General features: G+C 37.5%; 1 protein-coding gene and 1 long non-coding RNA gene across 2 annotated transcripts; one reads left to right on the forward strand and one right to left on the reverse strand.

Moving 5' to 3' along the window:
- Positions 1–4,350: 4,350 nt before the first annotated feature.
- LOC144427362 (uncharacterized) lies at positions 4,351–5,211 on the forward strand. Its single transcript, XR_013477930.1, has 2 exons — positions 4,351–4,803; positions 5,015–5,211. It is a non-coding gene; the product is annotated as an uncharacterized LOC144427362 (long non-coding RNA).
- Positions 5,212–5,863: 652 nt separating this feature from the next.
- Positions 5,864–22,467, reverse strand: LOC120338761 (uncharacterized). Its single transcript, XM_078116369.1, has 4 exons — positions 22,076–22,467; positions 17,924–18,104; positions 11,311–11,552; positions 5,864–11,125 (listed from the first exon to the last, which is right to left on the reverse strand). The coding sequence occupies exons 1-4, from the start codon at positions 22,341–22,343 to the stop codon at positions 7,473–7,475; spliced, it is 4,344 nt and encodes a 1,447-aa protein (XP_077972495.1). The 5' UTR covers positions 22,344–22,467; the 3' UTR covers positions 5,864–7,472.
- Positions 22,468–23,216: the final 749 nt, after the last annotated feature.

Raw genomic sequence — 23,216 nt, forward strand, 5'->3', positions numbered from 1 at the left:
AGGTCATGTTTTGGACTTATGGAGGAGCTTTTAGCATGGGTTCTGAACGTTTCTATGATGGTACAGTACTGGCGGGTATGAATAACGTTGTAGTCGTTGTCCAAACTACAGAGTGGGAATGTTTGGATTTCTATCACTAGGTCCATCATCTGCCTTCCCGGGTAATGCTGGATTAATGGAGCAGCAGATAGCGCTTCCGTCTAATTTGCAAACCTTTCTGTCATTTAACAACATTGGACGTATAGAATTCATAGATATTTCCCTCGTTCAGATGGATTCAGGGAAACATTGAAAATTTAGCCGGTGATAAAAACAACGTGACTATATTTGGTGAAAGTGCGGGAGGGGTTTCTGTGAACATTCACGTACTATCTCCTCTCTCGCATGGTTTGTGCCATAAAGCAATCAGTCACAGTGGACAAGCAACTGCAAAAGGTAATGAAGTACTAATAGAAAAGATGTGTAACTATTAGACACATTTGGGTTGCCGATGCAGAGATGCCGATAGCTTATCTAGGATGGTTAATGACACAGTAATTAAAATGGGTAGCCTATATGCAGTACTCACATGCTCGATTGAATGTTAAAGACTATTGATTGCAGTTCGTAAACTACGTACATCGACAAAGTTAAAATTATGTTACAGTTAAAGTCCTGTCTTATCTCAAAATTGAACAAATGGATGCCGATAAAACGCTTCAAGCGTTGCAAAACACTTCGGCCGAAGAACTGATCAATGCAGTTTACTGGGGTTTCTTGTTTTAGCTATCCTATTCTAAAACACACATAAGACTGTCTTTATTAATAATATAAAGTCAAATTCAATCTGTCAAAATGGGGACACCGATCAAGAAAAGTCTCTGCAATTCGAGTCGTTTACAAATCTACAAGCATTATTATAAATTATTCCTTAATGCGAGGTCACGATCTCTCAGCAGCCAGCACTAAGAGCTACATAACAAATTCATCACAGCGTTTGTCACATTCCTATCAGTACAATGGAAGAATACAATATAAGTAGACTTATCAGAATAAGCTCAGCAGTCAATATGATAAATTTAAAGATCAACTTCGAACAGAAAATTTTTATGTGTTTGTATATTATTATAAATATACAACTAGCTAGTTACAAAATTCAATTGCAATCATAACTCAAGCGGTCCCATGCAACGTAATGGTAGAATATGTGGCGGGAAATGTCTGGTTGGGAAAGTCAGTCATTTGTTTGTTTAATAATCTATACAAGAAACGATAAACGTAATATTTTTGCATCACTGAAATTAATTGAACATTCTCAACGATCCATATTAACCGATGATCATGTGACCTCGATAATTTATTGAACACGTAGTGTACCTATGGACCATTTCAATATTATGTTGTTGTTCTTGTTGGACACGTTAGTAGACCTATGGATCGTTTCAACACTTTTTGATACACCTAGTCGAAATCTAAAAAGTCGCTTTTCTCTTTGATTACTGGACCAATTGCTTTGAAATTTTTAGTGGTTAAAGATGAAATTTTGCAATTTCCTATTTCAATTCACGCTGTCACAAGATAGGAACTTCTAAAGATAGGGCAGTTCCGGTAACGTAACACAGCGCGGTGACACTGAACTAACTCGAAGCTGTCTGGTAAAAGCGGGGCTTGCTTTTTAAATTTTGTTCCAATAATGAAAAAGGGAATGAAACGGATTAGGCTACTTAGTATTTCAATTCATGTTGCAATTGAATGGAGAAGAGTAGATCATTGTCACGGGACATGTGAAATGGCAGGCAGACAACTCGACTACACACGGACAACTCACCAGAGACAACTCGACTACAGATAGACCTGGTGAGTAGGGCTGGGAATCCGTTAACCGGGTAAAATTAACCGGTTAACCGCCGCTTGACGTTTGACGTAATAATTTATAATTTCAGCTTGTTACGTCACAATGCTTATAAAGCAATTTCGCGTGTTTTTATCCCGGTATCGCTTATTAAAATTTATTCACAAATCGAGACAGTTTCATGATTTCTCTGCTTCAAGAGATAGGCAGCGTGGTTCGGGCGTGTTGAAGTATTTTAGAAAACCTGATTCCGTTGTTAAACTTCATTTATGTGACAAATTATCAGTGTTCGATGTGCGAATTTTACTTCGAGATATATATCATAAAGAAAAACGGCATCAACTGCGCACTTGTTGTATGACATTGAATATCCGATTTTGCGATGAAATCGTGAACAATATATTTCGAAATCGACCAAAAACTGATTCTGAATTCATCATTGTCAAATTTCCATAATCAGCAATCTTTGTACTTCCATTATTTTCACATTTATTGAGTCCTTACCCACACAATTAGTAATATTCTTTTGAATTAAATGACACAAGAGATAAATTTGCGATGGCGTAATCATATTTGAAGAAATTGTACGGTATGAAGATGATTTGTACCTGAGATGTCAGTTAACGTTTAAAATAAATCGTAACTTTAACCATCTGAAATCGGTTAACCGGTTAACCATTCCCAGCCCTACTGGTGAGTTGTCCGTGTAGTCGAATTATCCACCAGCCCTAAACAGCTATGACAGTCACTGTACCAAAATTTGTAACCCGATTCAGGTGGTGTTAAGTTGACGCATGTTATTTAGTAACGTTTTTATGTGAAATGTTTGACTGTGGTTCGGTACCTGATCCGGTAATACGGTACATAGTTGACTCATATCACGAGATATTTCAATAGATGTTTCAATATATTCAAGAAGAATGGATCATTGTCACATGGCCTAAAATATCTATGACAGTCCCTGTACGCTGTACCGTCACGGTACCCCGATACAGGTACTGGTAAGTCACCGCATATGATTTTTGGGGAATTGTTCTGCGTGTCCATATATTTGAGCATTTCTCTCTTGTTTTAGTTAGGACTGTACAATATTTTTAGCCTGATATTAGTAAGCTGGTGGCACAAAAGAGATACCAAACGTCAGGACATATGTAACGAAAAAACATTGAGTTTATTCTGTAGTATTTTTGTAAATTTTAGGTCTATATATTTAGATAAAGTCATTTTTAGTGTATGTATTATTCATTCCTTTTCAAAACTTTGTTCAAAAATGTTTTGGATAATTGTACATAAAAATGTATGATTTTTTGTAATAAATACAGTAAATTGCAATGATAGTGAAATGCAAAAATTTACATATAAATGGGATTTGAAATTTAAGAAAATAATAAAACTTCATTCGGCTGTTTAATTGCATCACATCACAATATATGTCTCAAACTACACTCATCTAAAAATATGCTTCAAGTAAACATTATATCAAAAACTGTTTGCGGCCCTTTGCACAATTCCCAAATGGCAATGCGGCCCTCGAAAACCCACGAGTTTGAAACCCCTGCTCTAGAGTATTTTCAATGGATAATTAAATTCAATAAGACTAACTAAAGTTTTCGTAAAAGTTTGGTTCGCTGTAGTCCGTTTCGAAATCTTTGTCAAATTTGAATTATGGTCTAAATTTACTGGACTCCACAGCCTGCTCGGAAACTTATTAGTGCTGTTCCATAATAGCATGGCATCTTCAGCATGATTCGTGCTAGTGCTAATCATTCATAAGTTTGGCTGACAGGAGATTGAAGTAGATGATACAGTTTATTGCTTCAACTAGAATTTTGGTTGAAACTCTCCTTAACAGACTGGATAAACTTAAATACCTCAAGCTTTTTATTTTGACAGTTGATAAAAAAAAAAATTGAAAATAGGATTGTTGCTAATTTTTGTCTGGTCTAGTACCTCTGGAACCAGGTCCAGATGCCATCTATACAAACAATTTGTAAAACAACATTCTTGCATGTTAAAGCACCCTTATAAATAAATTCGTGACAAATCTTGCACTATCTTGGCACTTTCTTTGTGTATATTGCAATATCCTTGACATTGGTATCAAAGTTTTGAGACTCTTCTAAGTTTTGTCAATCTCTGCAAAGTCTATCTATACATTCTGTTTAGCACATTCCTGCGCTATTTTTTCCTCTACTAGTAGGAACATGAATGCTTGAGTTGGATATTTCAGCCTTCCCTTTGGGAACTGCAGTAATGGGATTGTTGATTGGGAAGGCCTTTCTGCACAAAGGGAATTCAGAGCTTTTGCTAATTCTGCAAATTTAATATAACTCTTTTTCGGGGTATATCCTGCTATGTATTCAATTTGTTCAATGTATTTTGCCAATCTGTTTGCAAAATAAATTCACCGAAACAACAAACGTTACATTGTCATCCAGTGGCTTGAGAATGTGGTTGGTTATTTCCAACGTGGCTTTCGAAGTTTGTCGGAATGTGCAGCGAACAACTTTGGTGAGAGTGTTAGCGAGAATCATAACGTGTTTCTAATTTGATGACGTTTTACGTTGTTACGCAGACGTTGCAAACGTATCGACGCAGCATTATTGCGACATAGTCCTGTTTCTCGATTAATCCCTGGAATTCTAAATTATCGCCACGCTGCTTCGATGAGTTGGCACCTTCTGTCCTTGTATACAGTGTAATCTATTGCGCTAGGAGTTGTTTATCGTGTTTAATATTGGATTTACTATTCGCGGTTAGGATAAACGATTCGAATTGAAGTTATTAATTGGGTTTAAAATCAACGGTTTATACTGGAGTTGTAATATAATGTAGGGATACAGGTTAGGGTTGTAATATAGTCCAAATAGAATGATAAATGCCGTTTCTTGTATTTAGTCACATAAGTTAAGTTGTATTTACTTTGGATTATAAATTGTTGAATTGAGTTGCCTGGAGATCCTAAACATTCGGTATGTAAATATTGTTTTATCTTGTATGATTTATTCTGTAATTTAGTATTGTGAATACTATTTTATCCTGTGTGATTTAATCTGTACATAATTGTGACATATGGTTATCTGCTAATTAATGTGAATTGTTATTGCTTGTAAAATGGTAATACTGTTATATTCGATTAATTGTGCCATATAAGCTATTTAGTTTTATCTATTATTTTGGCAGAAAACCGTTCCTTTAACAACGTTACGTTACGTTCCATTAACAACGTTCCTTTACGTTCCTCATACCCGGTATCAAGAGTTACGTTACGTTCCATTAACAACGTTCCGTTTCCGGTACCCGACAAGTTCTATTTTCCTGATTCATGTACGAGATTTGATTTGAAGTGTCTGTTGATTGTTATTAAAGATATTCACCGATTTCAAGTTGAATTATATTGGGACAGCATTTGAAAGGCACAGAAGAATCTGGCGGCACTTTAACCGCTGTTTACAGACTTTAATTGCTTGAAAGCACGGACTAGTTGTAACAATTAACCGATATAGGTTGGGGTCAGGACTGGGGTATTGGGACGCGTTTTTGAAGTCTCCAATCACTTAATGTGCGTGAGAAGTAACCAGGCTACATAGAATCGAGCGCAACAGAGAGGTGTGAACATTGAGAGAATTTGAGCATGACTTGCTCAGCTCCTTTCTCTCTGGCGAAGACTTGCAAAGTCATGAACTAGAGATAGTCTGGTATGTAAACAATGAATTTCGGAGACTTGTGCAAGCTGACAATCTAAATGTATTCATGCTTTTGACTTCTAATTAATCAACAGTCATTTTTCTCTTACTAATTATGTGGCCGATTTCAGACGGATAACGATTATAGCATCGATTTTGATTCCTGATCGGAGAGGCCAATATAAACTCAAAACATATTTAATATTTTTTATGCAAACTACGACCGAATCACGACCCTGAACTGATAGATCGGCTAAATACAAACCTGCTACATCCTACCACTAAAGTTTAGTGACTAAGCGGTTCGCGCTTTGAAAGGCATCGCATTTCCTACGTCCTTACCTCTTTACTCATGGGGAACGACTTGTGAACCCGATAGTGAATTCTCTTATATCATTCCCCGTGTTAAAATGAAGTAGACACGGACTGTGAAGTTGAACATTACAATTTGAGCAATAAGGTGGGTTGGACATTTGGTCAGGTCATGAACTTCACAAATACTGTAGCCTACGTATGAGTCACTGTCAATCTGATGGTCACCGTGTCAAAACCATATGAATGCTATTAAACGTACTATCAATTAACAGGGGCACCTGTGATTAGAGTATGATTCAGACTTTAATATGGCTATGTAGCCTACCTCTTAACGCACTACTTTGCAACAATCCAGCAATGCATGACCCCATCAATGTAATGGCACGACTTGTACATCTTCATGAAGGGAATATATTTGATCATGAACATTTTTATTTTCCAAAGGTATCATAGGAATCAGTGTTCAAGACTTTATGTCAGCTAAACATTTTACAACTACCAATTATATACATATATGAATAAAATGCTATCAATATATATTTCACGCAACTTATCAAATATTGCATGACGTCCATATGAGTATCTTTTTTCGGCGATCACATAATATATATATATAGAGTATCAATAATAGGTATAAAAGCAAAACGTCACACAATTATATTCCTTACATCTATCGAATGTGAAGCATCTGAAGAATGTCTGAATAACGAAGAATGTCTGATAAGTAAACTTCCAGAAATCTCCTAAGATGGTACTAACTATAATGACATATGAAAGAAAATATTAACTACAATATCTGTATAAAAGAATAGAGCTCAACATTGTTGAATGCATCGAATGTTATATACTAAATCAGGCACTAAACCATTAACAGTCACTTCTATTTTTGGTAGAATTTCCTATATATACACTTATTCTTCATCCACGTTGTTGGGAAATACGTGTTTGAGACTTTATGTAAACAAAAACTTATAGCCTATACATAAACATTATCACAAATGAATTGATATTGCCGAAGAAGAGAATAAAAGACTAATCAAAAAGAAACAATTCCCTATAGGGTGAAACCTGAGCAGGCAAATTTTACTGACTCATGTCTAAAACTTTGTTTATTTTTCGTCGCATTAACGACATTTTCGAAAATATATTAATTGACGTGTGGAATGTTCTTAGAGATTACATATAAGATAAAAGACGTAAATAAATCGACAATATAATCCAGTTATACAGAGAGAGAGATTTATAATCCACACATATGTGTAGAATATCTAAATACAATAAGGAAAAGAATGACCGACAAATTAAGTTTACAATAGAAATGCTAAGAATTTGTTGAAATCCGGAAAGACAACAGATAATACATTATCGAATATATATACATTGAGTGCATCGAATGCTATGTGGGTGAAGTAGAGAAAGCTACAACTACAATACTTTATCTTTAATGTTTTGAAATAAGTAATATATATCTCTCTATATACTCACATATTTAAAACTTAACTAGCAAGACAGAAATGTTGGAGGATAGGCTATCCTAAAAGTCTGGGGTAAGTTGACAATCCCACATGTATCGATTGATAAAAGTTACAGACGGAACGAGTTGGTGGGTAATAGTTCTCAAATATTTCTTCAACAATGTCTTATTTAGGACGAACCTCGTTTTCACACTTTGGGCACTGTCCCTTCCATTGTTCTTGCTCTTTGCCCAGCTTTGAAATTTCTGTTGGTGTTTTGCATTTTAGACATATGTGTTTTTCCAGGACAGATACTTGGTACGCTTCTGCCCCGTGATTAGGATTAAATCCGACGTAAAACTCTACTCTTTGTTTTTGTTTACTGTCCGAACCGCTGAAGCCATAACGCTGAGGATTAAAGAACAAAGTGATTTCCGGCCTGTGACCCCCGTCTAAAACAATATGACCATACCATATTTTGCAGGTTGAGATTCTTCCTTTACATACTTTCAGGCGGGCGGCTTTTTCCTTCTTCCAAAATGTCCCATCCCACTCACCCAGTAAATTACGATGAATAATATTTCGTATTGATTGCGTACTTTCGTGATTAGCAAGCCACTCGGCTGTTCTATCCATTAATGGAAGAGGGATAGAGCAGTCCTTCATCTTTTCCTTGAGTCGACACGATATTTCACTGTAAGCATTAGCGACTTCCCCACGAAGACCATTTATGGCGAGCAACGTCGTTAAAACGTAGTTGTAGAATGTTGCTAAAGATCCCCGTTCTTTTTTAGAATTCCAATTCTCCACTCTGGAATTAACCTGAGCAAGAGCGTAATCGGATTCATTGAATAACGGATGACGTATGGCTTGCAACCATTCAATCATGTAGTTTGATATTAGGTGATGCTCCATGTCTCTCTGCTGCGCGTCAGTGAATATTCCTTCATAAAGCTGAATGAGTTGCTTCAAATACTGTAATTTATCCACATCTTCATAAATTTGAAATCTGGACGAAACTCCCTTTTTCTCTGTCAAATGCATCTTCAATATTGCAACGTGACATTTCTTTGAATGTACGGTCTTGTCATTGCCTACCCATCGTCTCAATGCCATTTCGGCATTCTTGAAAAATGTATTAAAATTGTTTATACAAAAATCCAACTCGTCTTGCGGAATATTATGCTCTTCGGCATGATACATGCATTGTACCAACAGCTGATCACAGTGGCTAAAGGACTCCAAGGTAAAATTCGCAAGCAAACAAAACGGCTCTTCTTCACGCTGCAAATTTGCAATATTGCCACTCGAGAGCGCGTGAGCAAATTCGGCCAACAGTAAACGAACTTTAATCTCGCCAATGTAGACGTAAGTTGGATTGCATCCCTTCTGGTAATGATTTTTACTCGCTTGAAAATGTTTAACTGCTTTCTCTGCTTTTTCTAAAACAGTTTTGACCGACTGCTTGGTAAATTTGTGCTCCGAAATTTCGTTTTTCACCTGTACATTCAAATAAAATCCGTACATGCTATGAATACGATGTAGGACTGGGTCACCGCTATTGGTATGTCCATCTGACTTGTTCTTCTTTTCCTCATTTCGAACTGTAAAAGCTTTTAGAAAACATTCTTCCGCTTTTTCAAACTGTTTTGTTATGCCGTAAAACCTACCAAGATGAGCATGGAATTCTGCGTTCGCGGGAAAACATTCTACTAGATTCTCCAATATGCATCTCTTGTGATCGTCGGTTGGCGTATCTTTAATGAGTCTTGAATATTTCGACTTGCTTCCAAATTCGTCATTTTCGCCTGCGTCTTTGTAATTCCGCTTTATCAATATTGAGGTCAGAATTTCCTCGATATGAGTAGGGAGATCACTTGACCACGTCGATATTAGATTTTCTTTAACGAATCGAATGAAATTTACAGCGATCTGACAAAGACCGTGACGTGCATCATGCGACAGCGTTCTTTCCTTGGAATCGTATTCAGGGGACTGTCGTTTTACTAGGACTTGTTCTAAGATCTCTTTTGCAACAATGTAATAGGTAATCCTCCATTCCCCGTCACTATTTTCAATTACCAATTTTTTCGCTTGGTGGGGTAGGTCATCTAGAGTAACCGCTTGCTCGTTTGATTTACAGAAGAGGTTTGCAAATATTTTGCATGGTAAGCCACAATGACCATAATAATGAGCAAGAGACAGATAAGTGAGAATTCGATGCCAGTTTTCTAATGCAGTTGTAGGATGTATTTGAAGGTTTCCGTGGACATAGCTTTTAACGCCTCGATATTCCGAATCATACGCTGTCAGACCGTATTCGAACATGCAGTGGCTTTTGTTTTCTCCGACGTCATCAGTCAACTTTTTTAGTAAAACTCTGGCATCTGGCTTTACAGTTGAGAATATATTATGCAAGGATTGTGCTTCTGTTTTGGACACGTGTTCCGGAAGAAAAATTATGTTTTTTTTCTTTTTGGTATAATTTTTAAAAGACGAATAAAAGCGTTGAACGTGTATAATAACCACCTTCTCGTAGCGACAATATTCAAGCAGGGTTTTTACATCCTGTAAGCTGTTACCATCAACTAGAAGTACTGCAGGCAGATGGGTTTCGATACGAATGAAAGTCAGTCGGTTTTTCACCTCATCAATTGATATTTCTAAAGAAAAGAGTTCCAAGCATGGTGCTTCTTTTCTTAACTCCCACAGAACTCGCCTTGCAAAAGTTGTACCGCCACCTCCCGGAGGATGAAAAATTGTTATTATGCCCGATTTGCCAGTTTCAATGTATTGCTTCTTTACCAACTTAACGGTATCTTGTAAAATATCCCTTTCAGCATCATATTTTCCTGTCCCTATAATTTCCCATCCTAATTTGCCACCTTTGAGAAAATCCTCCCCTTCCAAATCCACATTATTTGTCTCCGAACCAGTTTCGTTCGATGCAAGAACGACGAAACAAACACTGAGCCATTTAAAGTTTTTGTCTGTTAAACGAAAACTGCTTTTTTCGCCTTTGATCTGTGAGAACTGAGGCAATGTTTTACTTTCAAATGTAGGCGTATCATCATTATCGCTGTTTTTGATCCATTGACAAATGTAATTCAGGGGAATCACAAGCAAATTTTTCTCCAACTTTAGTCGTTTAACCATGTGACCAAATCCAGAATGCTTATGCGGCTTCGATCGTACACATATTATGCACGGAAAACTGTTGAGGTGACTTTTAAAGTGATGCTTCATGCATCCCAGAAAATTGTCAAGAGAGTCGTCGAAATTATTATTGGATGGATACCAAAGTACGATAATTTTTGGAATTTTCCTCATTACGCAGTATTTTACCATCGAGTCACAATGTTCAAAAACAAGTTTATCTGAAATATCAGTGCCGGATCTAAACTCAACATCGTCACTATCGCAATAACCATTTATAAAAACCCAGTCCGTCGTCTTATCAACAGGAGGGACTACTTTATCTTTGGTGTCAGTTGTTGTGTAATATCTCCTATTCCTCAAGTAATCTTCAACATTTGACAGAAGGCCAAAGACTCGTGATTTTGGATCAAAGTCGAACACTCTTATCCAGGGAATTTTCACCAAACACTGCAGATCTGGGTCATTTTCTCTAACCGGACCTATCACCAATATGTAAGCGTGCTTTGGGTCGTGTTGACAATCGGGGAACCCAATACTGGTCAGTTCCTTTGCACACGCTCCAAAAAGAGAAGCGTCGATTGTTTCCGCTGGGTTCATTTCATTTTCGTCCTCCGGAATATGAATATTAGGCTCACCTATTTGTTGGTGTGAAACAGGAATGTCATCATGGCCAGTGAATGCTAAAAAATAATATATATTAGGCTCTATAGTTATCCAAAACGTTACAAGGAAGTTATAGAGTTAAATATTACGCCAGAAACAATAAAAAAACATAAAACTAGATATCTTCAGACAAGATTTACAAGAATGCTTTGCAACAACAAGATGTAGGTAAAAAATTTACATAATGTATATATTTACTGACTCTGACTTGTTGATAATTCTTTTGCCAAGTTTTCTTCGAGAAAATTGAATATAATCCGGCAAAATTCTTCAGAACTCATTCCCTTTTCAACGATTCTCAAAGGAAGATCAGCTATCTCGGGATGGACTGTCGTTATCTTGCGGGCTATGAGAAGGTTTCTTTGTTGTTCACATTGCTGCTTCAGTAATTCCATAAAACATTCCAAATTGTTGCTTTGAAAAGGACCCGTCAGTATGAAAATTCTGAAAAAATGAATGTCAATTTTAAAAATGTTTGTTTATGGCATCACAAAATCTGGTATAGAGCACTCACTGATCACGTGACTTTGTTTATGCCGCCATTTTGTACGGCAAAAACGTCCAGACCAGGCCGCCCGCTCCTGTCAGTTGCAAATCGCATTACGCGTTTCTGCTCCGCTTGACTGTTAAAAATGGTTATTTTGTGTTGTGCCGTTGGATGTACGTATCGAAAACGAAAACGAAAGGTATCTTCAGTTATATTGCATAGTTTTCCTGAAAATCCGAAAGCCGCGCAAGCTGGATATCATCTATTAGGAGGAAGGGTTGGCGTCCCAGCCATCTCTCTCATGTTTGCGGACAGTACTTCGGTGGTGGTGAGTGATCAATATCCATTTCTTTAAATATTCATAAGCTCCGTCATTTTAATGGAAAACATATGACAAACTACCGTTATTAATAACGGCACATTATCACTCACCACCAACGAAGTGCTGCCCGCAAGCACTAGAGAGATGGCTGGGACACCAACCCTTCCTTCCAATAGATAAATATATTTTTCTTTGTCTATACGTACAGCGAACAGCACAACACGAAATAACCATTTTTAACAATCAAGCAAAACGGAAACGGATAATACGACATGCAAGTGACATGAGAGGGCGACCCGGTCTGAACGTTTTGTCACAGTTATGAAAGATGTAATCCTGGCGTGCTCGCCATTGTCATAGTTTCAAAGATGTTGCTACTGTGGTTGTAGATGAATCAGAAGACTCAGATTTCGGATTTGTGGCTTATTATACGGCAACTTCACACTTAAACGCATATAACAGCCAAACAAAAAAGCGCAGGAGCCGGAGAAAGAGTGCGAAAGACATAGTTGTTCTCTCACGTGTAGTAGGTGTTCGGAGTCCAGATCCGACAAAACAGCATGGAATAGGGGTTAACATAACAGTTTATAAACTTAAAAATATATGTACACACAATATAAACGCGGACGCTATGGTCCGCGACAGTTTTTGCTGTCCAAAATGGCGACATAAACGAAGTCACATGATAATTTAAGGTCCTTTATACAGGGGTTCTCAAACTTTTGGTGGTATAGAGCTCGGGAAGAGGTTGACTATTATTTACGGAGGCCCACAATACATTTATAAAAACAATTCTATTGGAACTGGATAATGCCATATTTGAATTATCACGTTGTTACCACATTTCGACGCTACGTGAGTCAAATTTCATTAATGCTGCTTTTGATTCTTTGGAGAGTTACAAAATTAGCTAAGTCAGTATTTTGATAAGTATAGCTCGTGGAGCCCCTGTCTTTCTCACGGGGAGTCCTGTGGCTCCGTACGTAGCACTTTGAGAACCTATTCTTTAGCTAGGAGCAGGAGTGGCCAACTCGCGGGCCGCATGCGGCTCTTTAACCGGTTTCATGCGGCTCTTTTCTCCTTGATTATTTTAAGGAAAAAATAAGTTGCAATCTATGATTCATCATTTTCAATTACACATATTATGATTCATCGTGCATTCTTATTTCACGTCGGAGATTCATTTTAACATCATGCAGTCGGATATTATTACGTCACAAATAAAATCTTTGTTGTGATATGCATTTACTGCACTACAACGGCTGCCGTAATCATGACTTCGTAGTTCGGCGAGAAACGCAGAATTTACCATTTGGGTGGGGTAGATGAAATGCAGATAAAACGTTACTCGTTCAATTCTGAGACGGACAGTTTGAAATTTCCTCTAGTCTCAGATGAGACTGCAACTGAGTTGAAGATGATCGATCTTTATGAGGAAGACCAACTGAAATGTGCTTCAAATTAAAGAAAGGTACCATTGAGATTGAGTTATGGAAAAGCATGACGTATGTACTTCACAACACATCGTAGATTAAGTTCATATCATTGCGGTGTACCGAGTGGTGGGATTCAAACTTTTAAATGCGGGTTATCACGGAAATATTTTGTTTTGTGAATTTGATACTATATATTTTTTTTACACATGAAGTCGACTTCTTTAGTCTCCTTATGAATTTTTAAAATCCGATTTAACAAAAATCAGCCTCAGTTCGGAAACGGCCTTTGATATTGTAGTACTGAAAACTCGTTACAGAACTTGTATTCACAGCATATCCACGAGTAGAGTTTTGACCCATGTTTTCTGTATTTAATTCTGTTTTGCCATCGCGTTGTCAAACGGAAATGCATATTTGAATACATAAGAAGGGAAGACTGATATATTTAGGCATTTCATTTTTACCAGCCATAAAATCAGTCTATTCAATTAAAGAGTCCAGCTGCACACTTACACAAATGTATTTCTGTAACGTTTCGTCCGACCAGAGTCAAACTTCCTCAGACAAGCAGTTTACAACAATGGCAAGAAATAAATTTGCTAAATGAATTTGAAATATGGTATTTGTATATTTCTTTCTTACAATCGTTGTCGAGTCCAGAGTTGTCGAGTTACAGAAATACATTTGTGTTAGTGTGCAGCTGGACTCTTTAATTGAATAGACTGATTTTATGGCTGGTAAAAATGAAATGCCTAAATAATATCAGTCTTCCCTTCTTATGTATTCAAATATGCATTTCCGCATATGAATAGAATAGTCATATTTATTCCAGCTACAGTATCCTTGCAGTATACGCATACAGATCCACTAGCATAAAGGCATAGAGAAAAGATAGGAAGTTAGTCTCGCGCAACCTAACTCAAATTTATAAAATCAGTTTCGTTAAATATCAGCTTACCATACGTCCCGGTTTAGCCGGGACAGTCCCGTTTTCGACAAGTTGTCCCGGTCGGTAGACTCAAATGTCCCGGCTAGGCAGCACGGTTGTCATGAGTAAAAATTCATATTCAATATTATTAAATTTTTTTTTTTAACGGAGATACTGATTTGTGACACACTTCGCTAGTTCAGAGAGAAAGAAATTGATTTATTGTTATGTCACAATTGTTTTATGTTAATGCGTCACCTGAAGCTAACTGCAAGGAGGAAAGGTACACTGTTTTTTCTATTAGTCATAGCGGTCGTTAAGATGCCAACGATCATCACCAAAGCAGGAAGCACAAAACATCAATTAAGACATCATCGGCTTGACTGACCACCTTCTTTGAGATAACAAATTCGGATAATTCTTTGTCTTTCAGTCAGGGAGGCGACATTTGCCTATTCATGGCCAAAGTTTTGACTACATGTTTAAATTCATTTCAATTTTTTTTGAGCCTGAATTTGCATTGCTCTGCTGCTATCCTCTGAACTTAATGATGATTTACTTTGCCGACATTGTCGTTTAAATAGGCACCTCCATAAAATAGGATGACATAATAATGGACTTTGCGATTTCTGTAATGTTCCAGAGACAGTAGAACATTTTCTAATGAACTGTCGTGCATATAGAAATGAAAGACGCATACTAAAGATGAAATGCCACCATTATGGCATTGATTTTCAACTCAAAGCTATCTTACGCGACCCTAGCATTTTCCCTGCTCTTTTTGATTTTGTGAAATCTGCCAAGAGAGTACTATAGGCTTATACAAAGTTTGAATTAAATTGTATGGCGCAAAAGACTTAAATTGTTTAAAGCGCCATATACTTTCATACCACACACACACACACTTCCAATAAGTTTCGTATCAGTAACCATCGATGCATCAAACAGAAAAGATATAAAGAGTGTTGTTCGTTATTTTTTACCTGATGTTGGTGTGAAGATTTAACTATTAGAATTCTAATCTCCACCCGGGGAAATCACCAGAACTTTTACTGAATACTTGCTGTCTGTTCTTGATCAAAATCTTTTATAAGGTAAAGTTGTTGGGTTCTGTGCAGATAACTGCAACACAAACTTTCGAGGCGTAAAAAGACATGGAACAAATAATGCTTTTTTCGAAACTAAAGGAAATCTAAGAAGAAATATAACTAGAATATCGGTATCGATCGAGGTTAGGCGATCCCACAAAACAGTGGTCTTACTCCATAGTGACACCGTGTGTCCCATCACTAATTAATTAATAACTCGTTAATTATATGACATAATCCATACAAAATCAATAGGCTTCTGATCCGAGCTATGATAGATAAATATTCTGGCATCTTGGTGCACATACTACGGGAGTACCCTAATATCCTTGGAACGCTCCGGCGAAATCGACGTAACAGTATTTAAAAAGAATGTTTGTGATTTTTATGAAAAATGTCTATCGTATATAGGGCTTGCCAGGCCCCACATATGGACAAATTTGAAGGGTGAAATAAACTGGACTGGAGTATGTGTCATGTGTTGTCTAGCCGGACACATAGGGCATATATATAAGAGGCTTTATATATTATTCAGCAAAGCATTTATTACGGATGACTTCTTAGTCAACAGACACAGTCAGATTAACATACAACTGTAGCAGCCTAACACAAACACAGAATACTAAACACACGGTATGTCCACAAGAACATGACTAGCGTGAAGGTCATCTTCAGTGACCTTTGACCTAACATGATCACTTATCATGACAGTAGGTAGTAATGCAAAATTGATTAATGATATGTTCGGTAGTCAGGTGTTGAATAGCGATGCACTTCACGCACTCAGTACGAATACGCGTTGATAAAGAGATATTTATCTGAGCCCAGTTTAAATGAAATTTGGCTTACTTTGCGTGGTGAAGATGAGTGGGCAGAAATATTGAACGTATTTTGCAACAGAAATATTAGCATTTCGAAGTTGCAGTAACTTATTGAATTTGTTTGCCGAAAACATCGGCATCTGTTGAACGGATTTTCTCCATTGTTAAAAAATTTTGGTCCGAAAGCAGGGGCAGAATGCTAGAAGAAAATATGCAAGCCCTCGTACCCTGCAAAATTAATGGTGATGTCTCATGTTATCAGTTTTATGACAAAATCAAATCGAGACAGGAATCTTTGGGGAGGGTTCTATCAGAGGACAAATACTTTTGGTCTAAATAAAAATTACAAACTAGACGTTTGTGTTTTTCTAATTTAAAGGCCAGTATAGATTTACAGTTGTATCTATCCTCGAAGGCATGGTAGAAGTTTTAATTTTACTAAAACTGGCAATCGACCGAATGCTTGCCAAATCCCACCGTCCTGTTTTTTTGTTTCAGATTTATCCAGAAGCCTAGAAATATTTGAATACTGGAGTGTAGAGAAATGATGAGCAGCTGCAAATTAGAAGTAACGAGATGTCCAATGGAGATGTTATGGAATAGATAGTGATTGAACTTGGATAAAACGTTTAAAACCTTGCAGCGTCGAAAAACAGTAAAACATAATAGGAGTTGCAGCTTGAACAGCTGGGCGGTATAAATTGGTAAATTTATCGAGTGAGTGATAACAAGTAAACGTGGAATTCCAGCAATGGTTTGGTGTATTGATGAGGCAGCCCTATTATTTTATATTCCTTTTAATTTACTGTGCAACAAGACAGATCGTCACTGCAAATTCTGCAGCAACCACCAACTACACATGGACTAAGCATTGGGATAGGATTACCACATCACCATATATATATATATATATATACAGTAGTGTTTATGCTAATTTCAATATATCCTATGTACCGACGGCGACAATGTAAAAAAATGACTGATTACAGAATAAGAAGAGCAGGATGCGTTATTTCGTTTGAAACTATGTTATAGCACAAAGATCGAGGACATACCAATGAGCGGTCCCTTTCTTAGAGTTTCAAAATTTCGATCGTCTTAAACGAAGACAACTTTATGTAAACGCGGATTATCACGACATTCCATGAACAAGTTCGAGCGAAACCCCATAATCCGATCACTGCAAGTGCAGTTTTGAGCACCTTGTGGCGTCTGAGGCTGCCGCAAAACCATGGCAGGATTTCCAAACCATAGCCGCTATGGTCACACCATGGTGGCTGACTTTTCAGCTGCCACAAACAAATGGCGTGAGGCGGAGTACCATGGCAACAAATTGAAAACCACGGCGGGTAATATTGTGCTGCTACAAACTAAGACATGTATACGCTCAGATGGCAGGACTGCGTCTGCAGTTGACACACTTTGAACATTTCCTTAAGGATACAGTTTTGATGTGGTTAGATTTCAGGTTCGTGTATGTATAATTTCACATGATAAACTCAAATCTGGTACATGACTTTATGAATATACCGGTAATAGCGCTATAAAATCATGGCGAGAGACGCCACGGTTCGTTCGTGGCAGGAGTCGCCATGAAGTGGTAAGAAGTGCGCTCAATGCAATCCGACCAGAACTACCAAAAAATCACATGTAAACACATTCCCCATACGAACCATTATTCAGAATATTTTCTTTCTGCCGCTGAGAGGTATTGAATTTTCTGAAAAGAATACCTGTAGGTAAATTTTCGGACAGTATTGAGTGTTTCGGTTACGTCGTCCAATTTTCCGTTGCATGATAATAGTTGAACGTCTTTGCATTTTTCGAGCAATTTTTGTTTTGCCTTTTCTGCTTGGGGTAGAACTTTCTCGTCAAAGATCAATATAATGCTGTCGTACTGTGCAAAAGCACATTCTGAAAAATAGACATATGACGAGTACATATTATTGCTTCACAAAAATACCTTAATACGTCGTTAACAGTGTTCCCTCTAAAGCAGTGATTCTCAAACTAGGGTTTGAGAGCCGCATGCGGCTCTCGACAACCTTTCCTGCGGCTCTTGTTAATGGTTTGAAAATTAATTACTTTCAAAGAAAATTTTTTATTGAAAACTAGCCATTGACTTGAAATTAAAATGCAGAAGTCTATTAGTCAGTCGAATGGATTCCCCCGTGTTTATTTGCGTAGTGTTGACTAATCTAGAACAGTGGTTTCCAACCGCCGGTCCGCGGACCGGCACCGGTCCGCGAAGCTTTTTTGCCGGTCCGCGAGAGATTTCGTCCTTTTGTTTTTCTGCCGTCTCAATCGATTTACCGATATCGAAAAGATGAAGTTGCGTCAATTTATTATACGCAATTTCTCTTCCGCCGTCATATTTCTGTTTGATAAGTGCGGGCCGGCGACGTCTTGGCGCCGTGTAATCACACTTTTCGCTTTCCCGGTTCAGATTCATCGCGAAAGCGCTCCGTCAAATCTCGCAAGAATCCAAAACCTGAAAATCAGCTTGTGTGCTTTTTTCTTGATTAATAAGACGAAGTTACGTTGGTTAATTACGCAATTTCACTTCCGCCATCATATTGCTGTTTAACAAGTTCGATATTAATGTTCTGGCGACGTCTTGGCGCCGAGTAATCACACTTTTCGCTTTTTCGGTTACGATTCATCGCGAAAGCGCTCCGTCAAATCTCGCACGATTCAGAAAGCTGAAAATCAGCATGTGTGCTTTTCCCGATCAGCATGCTTTTCTTGATTAATATAACCATCCAAGTAAAAGGTTATGAATATTTATTTGTTCAAACCCGAAAACTGTCAAGAACGGTATAATATTCCAGAGCTTCACCTTGACACCCAGCGAAACAGGAACTTGTTGCGACCATGAAGGTGGCCACAATACGCACAGTAAAAGCACTGGCCGCTGAGATCTTTTCCGAGTGATGCACAACAGGATTTTGAGCCTGGTGCAACTTAGCAACGATTTTATCATTGTAATATTCATTCTTTTTTTTTTTTTGGGGGGGGGGGGGCGTGAATCAACTGCAGAAGAATTGATATGATGAACCCGATAAACCTCTTCTTTACAGTCTAGATTTATAAAGGAATCACTGTCACAATACTTGAGCTATCTTGATAACGAATATCCATCGCAGGCATCGCTAAGTTATCGAGCAATCAAACTGTTGTTCGAATTTTCAACCTATTACTTCTCGCTTTAATTAATTAAACCGAAGCAAATAAATCAACTGTGAGCCGCTGCAGAGCTAAGTGTTACAAAACGCTTTTTTGATGCCCCGTTTGCAATCATGTATTGGAAACAAAACAGAAGCAAAATTCTCACTTGAAATAATTATGTTTGTACATGATATGGCATGTATATGTTTTTTATGTGAGGTATGTGCCTTTTTTACGCATAATGGGTGCCCAGAACTGCATTTTATTACGCAAATATATGTTTTTATTTTATATTCCATCCATTTCAATTTTTGGTCGGCACATTATTTGATAGTTTTTCCTCATGTAAAAATGCTTTTAAGTGTACATTTTTCTTCTAAAAGCATAGTGATTGCTTGACATTACGTAAGTATATGTTATTATTTTCTGTTCAACACATTTCAATTTTTGCCGGTCCGCGAGTACATATTATTTAATTTTACCGGTCCGCCAGGGTAGAAAGGTTGGGAACCACTGATCTAGAATATGTAATAGTGACTCAACAGTAAGCGTTTTCGCGACCACTCGGACACTTTTCACTTGGAAAGATTTTAGACATGACTGTAATCATTGGCTTGCTTTCGTGGATTTTCAGTTTTTGTCGCATTTCCGAATGTTATGTATAAATCAAATAACTCAATGATTGTTTTAGTATTTAGTATACCCTTGCGTTCACATCAGCGACAGCTGTTGAATACATTATGGGCTGATTTCAAAACCAAATTAATTTTATTCTGAGTTTTATCCCCTGCCTTGGATTTAACCTTCCTTATTACCGCTTGGAGATTAACCGTGCCTGTTTAAAGTGAACAGTAACCGAGATGCAGATATTTATTGAAATGATAATTGAGTTTCTCATGCTTTTCCATGGTGTTCGTGTTATTTTATTATTAGATAGATAAACTTAGCAAATTTACGATTGCGTGAATCCTGAATGTTAATAAGAAACAGCGATCAAATAAATTGGCAATAAAGGCCTTTGGGCCTAATAGAGGGTCGGACGCCAATTATGACTAATTCCTTCAAGTTTTAACGTTATTTCCCCAAAAACAACACCCCGATGGTTATTGTAGATAAAATACTTACTGAGTGATGCTCAATTTTCTCTACGGAATTTACAAATTCAGCACTTCACTTAATGGTTTTGATTATGTCATGCCTTAAGGCTTAATTATTACTGCCCAAATGCTTCAAAATTCAACAATTGTAATCATTTTCGTTGATAATAGACGCAACAATTCGTGAACAAGTCAGCGTGCATTGTTACAACGAAATGCACGATTGATTTTACGTTCTACAACTTTTAATGAGTGCTTTTCATACAAGTAACTCATACCAGCTTTTGGAAAAACTTTTGGTCATTTTAAATCCATGCTATTTATATAACTAGAGTTTTCTAACGACCCAAAATCGCCCTTTTCACATTGAAACGCCGAAAAGTCATTTTAACATTTAATTTTAATCAACTTTATGTTCGGTAATGCAAGAAATGGCAAATGACATGTCACCAAGCATGCGGAGTTTAAAATCTGGGAAATTTATTTTAAATACCCAATTTGGTTTGACGTTTCTAAATTTACGGAACGGTCGGTACGTTTTTTTTTTGCAAAATATGGAATTGAAACGATACGTTAAGTGCAAAGATAGCATATAACACCATAACCCAAAGACAACGACTTTTCAAATTTGTCGTTTTTTTCTGATAGCGAGCGCCGTTGGAAAATCTCACACAATCCACGATTGAGTTGAGACGCGCGAATTCGGTGTTCAAGCAGAGCGATTCAGGTTACGTGGTACCAAATATTCGAATAGTAAAATATCATTCGAATATTTGCCCAGCCCTAGTTGTTACGTGTGTTGTTGTTACGATGACTTGATATTTTAAATACGCGCTTAAGGTTTGTTGCTATTTTACCTTGCGTTATTTGTGTGCGGCTCTTCATAACTTTGAGGTGTGAAATGCGGCTCTGGGACTGAAAAAGGTCGAGAACCACTGCTCTAAAGTGTGCGCGTGTGCGCGCGCCCACGGCTTTCAGAGGCTGCGCACAGACGTATTTCGATGTAATGTAACAATGTTCTCGGTTGGCAGGTTGAGAAAGTTTGTTGTTGGCTCACCTATTACCCGGCTAGAACGCCAAAATTTCTTCATAGTTTTTTGCACAAATATTAGTCATTTCCAAAAAAATGCGCACACAACAAAATTTCTGCGCACACATACTACAAAAAATTAGAGGGAACATTGGTCGTTAATATAATGTTTCAGGGCTTAACAAATAACCACTGAGCGATTGGTAGTAATCCAACAATTATGTATCACAATTGATAGAGGAGAGTTGGATGTATGAATGGAATACAATGTTTGGAAGAACAAATTGTAGTATGTTCCCAATATATATTTATATATATATATATATATACTTTGTTAGCTGTAGCCATACAAGACATCTTTTAAAATTTTATTTTAAGTTTCAATCTCCCAGTGTTCACTTGTTTTAGAATATAGTGTTGAAAGTACGATGGTATCGTTGACATGAAATGATAAAAATGTCAATAGAAAGTTTAACGATTGGCAGCTTTCACTCGTTTAAACGGAAAGTCTTGTACACATTATAATGGCGCGTAGAAGTGAAATGATGGTTTTATATACATATATATGTATATATACGAAAATTACATACGTGATCCTACAGGCAAGTCATTTGATTTGAATTTATCAACTAGTTCATTGTACATTTGTACAGATAATGGTTTTCTCTGCCTTCCTTCCCACTTCTTACACATTTGAATCTTTTGCTCTTTTATGTCATTGCTGTAATTGTATTCTATATCATCCAAGATTTGTTCATTCAGCTGCAACGCCGTTCGAGCAAATTGTTTCCAATCTTTGTTCCGTATAATTTCGAAAGAGGCATAATATGCTCGGCTCAGGTCAGCTTGATGTGACATGGTGTATTTATTCAGTTACAGTAAGTGAATGCTTCCGATCCGTTCAATATTTTGATCCCGAGCTATTGTTACAAAAAACTACCACGTCCATCACAGATGGGGTTAAAAACCAGAGCACACAACACGAAAATCATGGAGCCTAAAACTAGGATGATATTTGAACTTGAACAAATATGAAAAACGTTATTTCTAAAAGCATAATTTATATCTATGTCAATTTACAATAGCACATAGCCTAAATGGGAGAGACGATAGCCTTTAGCAAGAGAGAATATTGAAGGATTATTTTCGGAACAGCAAAAGAATATCATCACCCTGGCACGTCATTCTAAAATCTAAATAATCTGATTTGTAACCAGTAAACTAGGGTAAGAGTATGAGGTCTACTTAGGATAGGATAGGATTTACATATTTATCCCGGGGGAGAGGAAAGCCGATAAGACGGCTTATCCATATGGCGAACCACGGCCTCTCGTCCGGTTACCATTCCAAGTCGGGTATGGGATTAGTTTTACTGTATTGTTTGTTTTCGGAAGCATGGACTTGGTGGTGGAGGAAGCCGTAACCGACCAGCGGTCACGTGAACCACCCAACGACGGCGAGGAGTCCAGCAATCCTCTCGCACATAACCATCCCTGCATGGGATTCGAACCTGCGAACCCACGCAGAGTAGTTAGAGGTGCGGTGGCGAGCGTATTCCTAACGCTTAGCCCGTTGAGCCACACCGCCGCGCCTACTTGACTTCGATCCTGCACTCGCGAACAAAACAATTCTCTAGATCTAGGCGGTTATAGTTTGCCATGGACACCACCACTGCAAGGATGTTTAACCCGCCTAATGACTAAGCTCAGGATGGAAGCTCAGCAACGGATG

Source organism: Styela clava, chromosome 9 (genome assembly GCF_964204865.1).
Source record: "Styela clava chromosome 9, kaStyClav1.hap1.2, whole genome shotgun sequence".
In the NCBI taxonomy this organism is placed as follows: Eukaryota; Metazoa; Chordata; class Ascidiacea; order Stolidobranchia; family Styelidae; genus Styela; species Styela clava.